The 9,888-nt window shown below is 40.0% G+C and overlaps 1 protein-coding gene across 4 annotated transcripts in view; it reads left to right on the plus strand.

Annotated features, from left to right (window-relative positions):
• The window catches only part of EMCN (endomucin), a 71,287-nt gene extending 61,718 nt beyond the window's left edge, over positions 1–9,569 (plus strand). For 3 of the 4 annotated variants that reach the window (XM_061582863.1, XM_061582861.1, XM_061582860.1), the window contains 4 exons: positions 1,189–1,250; positions 4,054–4,132; positions 4,699–4,772; positions 6,952–9,569. In XM_061582863.1, the coding sequence (XP_061438847.1) occupies positions 1,189–1,250; positions 4,054–4,132; positions 4,699–4,726 (169 nt within the window). In that variant the 3' untranslated portion in view covers positions 4,727–4,772; positions 6,952–9,569. The remainder of the gene's footprint in view (positions 1–1,188; positions 1,251–4,053; positions 4,133–4,698; positions 4,773–6,951) is intronic. The other variant, XM_061582862.1, reaches the window with a different exon arrangement.
• Positions 9,570–9,888: the final 319 nt, after the last annotated feature.

Genomic DNA, 9,888 nt, shown 5'->3' on the forward strand with positions numbered 1-9,888 from the left:
CGCACCACCCCACTGTCTGTTGCTGCAGTCAGGACCACCCCTTGGACCATAAGAAGGCAGGCAAGAGGGCAGACTGAAGTTAGTGGAGTAATGCCCCATTTGCACTAATGGACCAGCCTCCACTGCTTGTATCACCAGGAATTTCTTCCTCATGTTTTGTTGAAATCCCCTTTCTTGTCATTTGAATGGCATTTGTATTATAAACACATTTGTCAGGCAATGTCCCAGGGAGCTTACTGTGGCCAATACACACCTAAGCTCTGGAACCAGTGGATGTTTCCAATTTGCTAATAACCCATTCCTTGACTAGATTAAAGCTTACTCCATTCTTGTTTATTTTCTCTTCCAAATTTTTAATTTTGTGCAGGAAGAAGTTGCTTTTTTCTTTGTTATAAATCCTTGACTTGCTGATTCAGGTGGACTTCCTTCAGGGTTTTGCCATATTCCTCTACTGTTGTCCCAAACACCAAACTGTAATCTCAAAAAACAGTGCATTCCTGACATCCTTTTCCGGTTCATTCTGTTACCTCTGGAAGATCTTCAAGGCTCCAGTGATCCCAAATGGCAGTCTTTTCAGATAGCATTTTCCAAATGTAATTGTGAATATGGTCAGCTTGGCCATTCTTTCAGACAGAGTAGATTTTCCCCAAATTTCACTATCCCCGTCCAGTTTAGAGAATGCAGTTGCTGCTTATGGTGCCTTCCATAATATTCACCTAGAAAATATACCAATTCAGGCCCTGGTACTTCCACTAGGTGTGCTGCCAGATTATCACTATTTTGGAGTGGGACACAGTCACATACCAACAAATTAAGGTTGCACAATTAAAGGTGATTTCATGCTGTTGCAAATCTGTTCTCACCCCACTCCCCAAAAAACCCAGACTTTAATTATAAGAAAAGTGATGAGGAAATGCACTGGAAAATGCAGGATAACTATTGTTCAATTGCAATGTTGTATAACCTTCCACAAACAAAACATCTCAATAAATAGTTGATGCCATTTAACCTCCCCACATACTTTGTGCAAATAAATCAGGATGAATTCTCAGTGAACAGGTATTGGCTTAGATTGGCTAGATTGAATCGTCTTCTAGAAATGTATTGCTTTTCTCTCATGATATAAAATGTCTCCAATTTCTCTCATGATATAAATGTCTCCAAACACCCTTCAACATCTCCCAACAGAGCCCCATCAGATAAAGAGAATGTGAAGCTTATTTCTGTGAAGACAACTTCCCCAGAAACTGGTAAGTCATGACAGCTTGTCAGTGCCTATGCTGAGAGCTAGCAAGAAATGAAAGGGAGGTTTTAAAAATTTGGTTAGGTTTAAAGGAAACCTTTTCTTTTCCAGCCCATTGACCCTCATAGTTGGCCTGGGTGAACTGAGAGTGCACCTCAGGGACACTTAGTGCAGAGACCATTACCCAAATGTGCATAAAATTTGCATATTCTAATTTATATGGATGGTAAGTGGGTGGGGTCTCGTCCTGTAAGCAGTTTTTTATTTTAAAAAAATAAGTTTTTTTTAAAGGGACGGAATGAGACAAGAAATCTGGAGCCCAGCTCAAAAGAACCAAACCTCAGGCGCCCTAACACGGTCCATAGGAAACTGCCTTATACTGAATCAGGCTATTGGTCCATCTAGCTCAGTGTTGCTAGACTGGCAGTGGTTCTACAGGGTTTCTCAACCCTACCTGGAGATGCCAGGGACTGGACTGAACTGAACCTGGGACCTTGTGCATGCAAAGCATATGCTCTGTTATAGAGCTACAGCCCTTCCCTGTGATGCATCCCAGCACATGGCTAGCGCACCTCTGGGAGTGCCTATCACAGAGGAAGAGCAGTTATAGTGGGCAAGATGTCATTTAGGGAAATTTGTTTTTTTAATTTTGTCTATATTTACTTACAATTATAATCTCTCCTTTCCAGGGCTGGCTCTACCATTAGGCAAAGTAAGGCAGCCGCTTCAGGCAGCAGATTGCAGGGGTTTGGGAGTGGTAGCAAGGTGTTGAGGAAGAGAACTATGTGTGCCACATGACTGGCCCTTTGGCCCTGAACTGGCATGTTGCCCCCAAGTGCAGTGGAGGGATGTTGTTCCATCACCAGTGTTGAAATAAGATTCGATTGCCAGTCCAGTCAGCTTCTGTATATGGAAAAGGAAGGGGTGCCATCTTGTCATTCTCCTGAGACAGCAAAATGTCTTGGGCTAGTCCTCCTCCTTTCTTCCATTATTGGACCTAAGGTGATATATATATGGCTCTCAGGCAGTCAGCCATCGAAAGCATTGACCAGACCCAGACCTACCTTGTGTGACTTCAGACCATACCCTGGGATTTATTGTTCTCATAGAAAAATCCCTAATAAAAACTTGCCAGGGCTCAACGGAATGCAGTTGAGAAAACACTATTAGAGAGTTATCAAAGTATTCCTCTTAGTTTTAGCGATGCCTTACTTTCAGTAACAGGAGAATCACAGGTTTTTTACTTTTTAGGAAATGGGACATGAGCTTCCAGTGCCTCTGGGAGATTCTGAATCTTCCACCATGGCTATGAGTCCTCCTTCTGCAGAGCAACTGCTCAATAAACTCATTACTGAACAATGTTGTATGCAGACTATATTTGGAAGAGAACTGAGTCATAACCACTCAAGGAACATTATTTTTTCCTCTTCCCTCTCACACTCCAGTTAATTTGATTCATATTTAATATACTTTGCAGCTGAATTTTCAAACGTTTAATACATTTTCAGCTCACACACATCTCCAGAAGTATAAATCCACTTTTGCCTTTTGGGTTCTGTGAAATGTTAATATATATATTTTTGCAATAAAAGGGCCTGAAAGTAAAGGTTCTTCTGCGTCCAAATCTTCCTGGGATGTTTCTTTTTCATACATGTAATCATATTCACCTTCATCTGTGTCTTATGAAGGAATGAGCCTAACTTCTCAAGATCTATAGAATCCAGAAGAAAGCAGTTCATAATAGCAGAAAATGCGCAGAAAGATGGGACAGCAGCCAAAAGTTATAGCTCAGTTCTCTGCCCTAGTGCAGACATAACACATAACCATGATCTTAAAAAGCTTAACCGTGGTTATGAGTTATCTCTGCACTGGTTCAAACAGTTGCTGTTTGACTAGGATGGGGAAGAATTTTGATTCAGCTCTCATTTATAGATGAGCCCACCTATTTCACATTTTTGGAAATAATACATGGACCAAAACACAGCCATCCTTCATAATTCATACTTCTCCAAATGTTGCAGTGCAGTTCTCCAGCCAAGTAATGTGTATAAAAATGCATATGCTAAGGTAAAGTGTGCATATAATTACATATACTAATGAACATTACAAAAATGCATTGTTTTAGGTGAAATTACTTTGCAAAAATGTTTATATTAAGCAAAATTACATGCAAAAATGTATATATTAGGAGAAATATTGGCACTAAAATGCTAGCAAGTTTTCATGAGAGTCTTTTTAAAAATGCACATTGATGTGCAAATGTGAAAAAACTGAAGATTAGAAAAATTAGAAACCGAGACAAACCAAAATTTACAGATTTGTGCACCCCCAGGCTTGACATATGAGAACAGACTGGCTCCGCCAATCCTCTCTGGGTGGGGGCACATCTGGTACCTGTGCTACATTTAAAACAGTGAATTAACTGTGACCTGTCTGCTTAAGCACAATCCATCCACTTTCTTTTTCTGTGGTCGGGGGAGGGGCAACCGTTGCAAGTCTCCATTAAGAGCCTACCAGGGAGCTCCATAAAACCTTGTTAATACTCCAGTTATTTAACCTTTATGAGCATAAAAACACTGCTGGATCAGACCAAAGGTATTGTGTTGTCACAGTGGCCTACCAGATGGGTTTACTAGCAGGACATGAGTACAATAGCACTCTCCTTCTCATGACCCCCATCCATTGGTATTCAGTATACTGATGGTGCTGAGTAGATTTGGATGGTTGTCATCCTATCTATTTGAGTAAGATTTTATATTGTTTTAAACTATTTCTATTCCCCATTAACATTTATTTTCCTTCTGGGCCAGGCATGTCCAGTTTCTTGACTCTTTCCTCATATGACTTGCCTTTAGGCATGTCATTACCTTTGGAGCCCTTCAAACCAATGTGAGTACTCCCATTGGTTAAGAACTGCAGCCTGTGTCTCCAGTCCATGTATTTGACTGTGTGCTTAGAATTTTGGTTTAAATCTATGCCATTAAGATTGGGCTTAAGTTACTTCCAGAAGGCATTTATCGTGGTGGCAGAACATATCCCAACATCTGCCTGTGTAGAGCCGTGTCAGGGGTAGCTAACATGGTGCCCTCCATATGCAGTGGACTACAACTCCCATAGGCCCCAGCTAGTGTGTGAGGTGATCAGGGATGATGGGAGTTATAATTGACAACATCTGGAGAATAATACGTTGACTACCTCTGAGCTATACTTGGGGAAAGATAAGCCTTCCCCACTCCTTTGTTTAGAACAATAAATGATTAACTGAAATAATTTCTCATTATGCATCCGTATGCAATGCAGACATGCTAGATTAATATTTGAGCCTCATTTTTCTGGATAGATGCCATTTCTATGGCTCTTCTCCACTGACTGCAATGGCCCGTGGCTAATACAGCAAACTTTGATGTGATTACATCTTTGTACCTAATTAATTGACACAATTTCCTATTACTTAGGCGAGCAGTCTTCTCAAGGGAGGAATAAAACTCGGCCGCACAATGATTCGTCTTCACACCTTGGCAACAAATGTGTACGTTCAAAGCTTTCTTTCCATTTGCTAAACACTGGATTTATATCTCTCCTTTTCAGCGGCATTCAAAAGTTTTTTGCTAGGAAAGGCAGAAATCCTTTTTCTTATACACCTCAAAGGGTTTGGAGCAAACTCTGTTACAGGTCCCCAAGCAATGATGGCAAGGTGGAGAAACATCTCAGAGAAGCTATTTGCAGTTTGGAGGATCACTGTTCTGACACCATGGGGAGAGAAAATGGAAGACTGTTTGGGCCAGTTTTAGGTAGAAGCTGGTCAGTTATGCTTGAGATACTAGGAGGCTGTGTAATAGGTTGCATAAAGGTATCATGTAGGGATGGGCGAGAAATTTGATTCAGTTCACATTTAAAGCCAATTTATCAAATTCACATTTTCCAAAACACAGACTTCCTTCAAAACTTTGAATTTTCCGATGCAGTTCTCCAACCAATGTTTACAAAAATGCATATATTAGAGGAAAATGTGCTTAAAATGAATATATTCATGAAAATAACAAAAACGCATTGTCAGAAATTGCTTGAAAAAATGTGTATTATTAGTCAAAACTGCATATGAAAATGTGTTTATTAAGAGAATTGCACTAAACTGCTGAATAATTTCCATTAGGATTTTTTTTAAAAAGATCACAAATTGCTCCAGAAATGTGAAGAACTGAAATATTGAAAAAATGAGAAACTGGGAGAACAAAAAATGATAGCTCCTTCCATCCCTAGTAACATGGCAGCTGACAGTGATGTCATGAAGCATAACAGTTTCTGTTCTGCAGTTTCTTCATTCTCACTGGCAATGAAAATTGGTGTGACTCACAGGTGGGGGGATTCAAAGTGTGATGACTCCATCTTATGCAATAAGTTCTATGCTATACAGACAGGAGGTGGAAAACTTGCCACAGGAATTCAGATTGTCACAGTGAAAGAAACATCTCAACTGGCTTGCAGTTAGTGCTTATGAAGGGCTTGGCTTCTACAGTCACCTGTCTTGGCTCCATTGCTCAGTTAAAGGCATTATATTCAACAAATGGAACCCTGTTAGTTTTGCAACAGCCTTATGATTATTGGCTTGTGATAACATGGTGGCACAGGGGTATAGTCATCTAGGGACTTGGTGGTTCTTAGACCATTTACTTTTTTGGGAGCAGAGTCCCAGCATGGTCCCTTTGTCACCAGTATCCTACAAGGTAATCAGCATGAAAGGGGAGTCTATTAGCCACTGAGAAGAACATTCTAACATGCTTTCTTCTCATTTCCTGATGATTAGAACCAATCAGAGTGAAAGGAGGTGAGTCAGCCACTGAGAAGACTCTTCACAGTAGCTAATAAAATCTTCTTTCATGATGATTGACTCCTAGAAATGTCTATTGTTGTGGAAGAAGGCATTAACAAGGATTTCATTCCCAACCCAGCAGCAAAACAAAACAAAAGGATGGGAGGGGCGTGGTTGTGACTATCATGAAGGGACTCTGCACTTCTGAATTTGCCACTACACTGCTGGGTGACACCAGTGTTGGGGAATGCTGAAATACAAGATGCTCCATCAGTATTGGCATTCTGCCACCTCCTGAAAACAAACCTGTTTATGCAAGGATTCCTCTGCACTTGAACTCCTGACTTTTTATTAACTGGTATGATTGTTTTTAAATGTTTTGTCATGTTTTAAACTAGTTTGTTTCATTGTATATTTTAATTAAGGATGTTTTAATATTCTGATTGAATTGTAATTGGGTATTTTAATCATGCATGTATTTTAGAAGCCATTTTGGCATATAAGCAATACTTAAATCTAATAGTAATAGTAATAGTAATAGTAATAGTAGTAGTAGTAATAATAATAATAATAATAATAAATGTGAAGGGTCAGATCTATTAAGATGGTCTGGAGGAGATTTCAGAGGGGAGTTTACAACTCTCCAAGCAGCTACCCATGTCTTCAGATGAGCCAACTAGTATTTTTTGGGGGGGGGATTAAGTAAGTATTTAAGTAAATGTACAAATTGTTGAGTGACAGTTTACTAACATAACAAATAAATGTTTTAACCACACGTTTATATAATAGGGTTCATTTTATTTTGGCTCCGTGAAATCAGCCTAAATGACCTTCATAAAACGAACCCAGACTAATCTTGGGAGAATAAATAACCTTATGTAACATTGCTACCTTTCAGGTGTGAAGACATCGTACTTTATGATTTCCTCTTGGAAACAACCAGTCACCAAAGCAGACATTCCACTGGAGCAACGTAAATTGATGGCATTTCCACATTTACAGACAGAGTGTGCACACCTACTTCATAATAATCTTATCTACATTGCCACTTTTCTTCTATATGCCTTCTGTTTTTGTTTTTTTATAAGAAGCCCATTGTACTTTTCTTAGTGGCTAACTGGTGTATAGTACATATTTATTGTTTTCCACACATGAAATGTTCACATCTTACAAAACTAATGTATAAATCAGCTGATATTTGACTAATGGTGATGGGCTTTGTACATAAAAAATGTTCTGCCTGCAAAGGGAAAAATGTTAAGAAGTTTCCTTGTACCTTCCCATAAAATAAAATAAAATGTTTCACACCATAGACTAAATAGAGGCTATGTGTAGGTCAAGCTACACATTGCTATCCTAACTTTCCTTCCATAAATGGAAAGCATTTGCAAAATGGGGCTTTCCAGCTTCTCCCATCCCTATGTAACTCCCTGTGCCCTCAAAACACTCTACTCCTGGGGGTTGGGGGATTTTTGAGACTGGTGTGGGGTACTGTGCAGAGTGCTGCAGATAGGGGGGAGTCTGCAGAAATCTCCTCCTTTACTTGAACAGAGGGAAAACTTAGGATCCAAGCCATATTGTGTAGATTTTTGTTGTGTGTGGGAGGGGACATTTTCTTTTGACAGGAGGTGGCCAATAAGGATGCAATTTCAGGTAGAAAGGGAGGAACAGAAGCATCTTATTAACCATTTCCTTCCTGTCATTTCCCCCTTACATTTTAACTTCTTACAACACCCCAGAACAACACAGTAGCTTAAGGCTTTCAGGTGCTGATGCTGGGTCTGAAGGAAAAGTTTAAGAAAAAAAAAACCTCTCCTGTACCACTTTTCTACTTCAACTTGTATCCTCGGTGACTGAATTGTGCGAGAAATAAAATTCAGAGAGGAGGCAGAGAGAAATCATGGCATGGAATACATAATTTGGCCCTCAGTCTTCCATGATTACACTGCAGAAGGATAGAATGCAGAAGTAGATGTAGAATTTAGCTTTCTAAAAGTATTAAATGCTATAGGAGCAGAGGAAGCTGCCTTATAATGATTCAGACCATTGGTTTATCCAGTTCAGTATTGTCTACGGTGGCTGGAAGCAGCTCTCCAGGGTTACAGGCAAGGGATATTCCAAGCTCTAACTGGAGATGCCAGGGTTTGAACCTGGAATCTTCTGCATGCAAAGCAAATGCTCTACCACTGAGCAACAGAGTACTCCCACAGAACAGCTCATATGTCTATCCCAAAGTAGCAAAAACAAAACTTAAAATCACAAGATTACTGCCCGGTGAAATCTAGGAGGACATAAAAGAGGTGACCTCAGACTGCTCCCCAAAACATCCTCATCCAAAATTGTTCACAATTACTTCGGAGTTCTGAATTATCTGGTGGTATGCACAAATGAAGCACTGCAAAGATCTTGATTAGCTTGTATCAAGATTATTAAATTTTCTGTGGCACTTTAACCAGTGTGCAAAAGAAACTCATGGGCTCATCAGTAAAACAAAAGACAAAATAATGTTGGTGCAGCCATACATGTAATCACGTCCAGATTGTTTTTCTCATTGAAGACATGTGTGTATAAGTAACAAAGAGGGATAGAAAAATGTAAAGGAACTGAAAGAACTGAAAACTGTGGCGAACTTCAAAGTATCATAGAGTTGTAATGGATCTCAAAGGGTCATTTAGCAGTCCAGCCCTGCTGCCAGTGCAGGAAATCTGCTGCTATATGTCCCTCATAGGTAGCCATCCAGGTCACATCAGCACTATCCATAAAAACACTATTATACAGTCAGGGCTCCCAGGCAACTCTGAGAACTGTAACTCTGTGAAGGGAATAGGGGTCTCCTAACAACTCTCAACACCCTTAACAAACTACAGTTCCCAGGATTCTTTATGAGAAGGCATGACTGTTTAAAGTGGAATAATAGTGGAATAAATGAATGGTGGGGATGTGGCTCCAGCCTCTGCTTAAAAACATCTAACAAAGGAGAGTGTACCAACTTAAGAGGCAGTCTCTTCCACTGTCAAACACTTTATACTGTCAGAATGTTTATTTTCTAACGTTTAGTTGAAATCCTCTTTCTTATAATTTGAACTCAATGATTTGTGTTCTGCCCTCTGAAACAAGAGAAAACAATTTTACTCCATCATCTGTGTGATAGCCCTTCAAATACCATGTCTATCATATCACGTCTTAGTCATCTCTTCTCCAGATTGGATGTACCAACTCCAACCTTTCTTCACAGGATTTGGTCTACAGCTCCTTCGCTATCTTTGCATCCTCCTCTGCATGTCTTCCAGTTTTGGAATTATTTTTTTTCTTCTTAAGTTGGGATTCAGAGTGAGTAGAACACTGAGCAGGGACAATGGACAGAATCCTGAGCCCTTTTTTGCCAACACAAGCAAAATAAATTTTGCAAAATAACATTTTTATCAACATTTTTACATTTTATTGATCAAGGCTTACAATGTTCAGGCACAAATATAGAAAACATATGCAAAGTATGAATAAAACAGAACAACTGAACTCTTTGTGCATATTTCTTATAAAGAGGCTAAAAAGCAGGAGGGTAGTAGACTTCCAAAGTAGCTTGCCAACCACACAGCCCTGTGGCCAGCCTTCCTAGTTAGGTAGGGCAGCCACATTTCTGGTTGGGCAGCTACGTATCTAGATGAGGGATTTGAGGGGGAGAGGAGCATAGTGCCAGCCAATTCCTCCCCCCCAACAGGTAGAGAGGACATGAGGGCCAGGTCAGGGGAAGGGCAAGGCAAGACCTTCCCTTCACTCCTCCATCCACAGAGTGTGTTAACTTGCATGAATGAAGCTGAATCTTAAATTTTCTCAC

Source organism: Rhineura floridana, chromosome 9 (assembly GCF_030035675.1).
Source record: "Rhineura floridana isolate rRhiFlo1 chromosome 9, rRhiFlo1.hap2, whole genome shotgun sequence".
In the NCBI taxonomy this organism is placed as follows: Eukaryota; Metazoa; Chordata; class Lepidosauria; order Squamata; family Rhineuridae; genus Rhineura; species Rhineura floridana.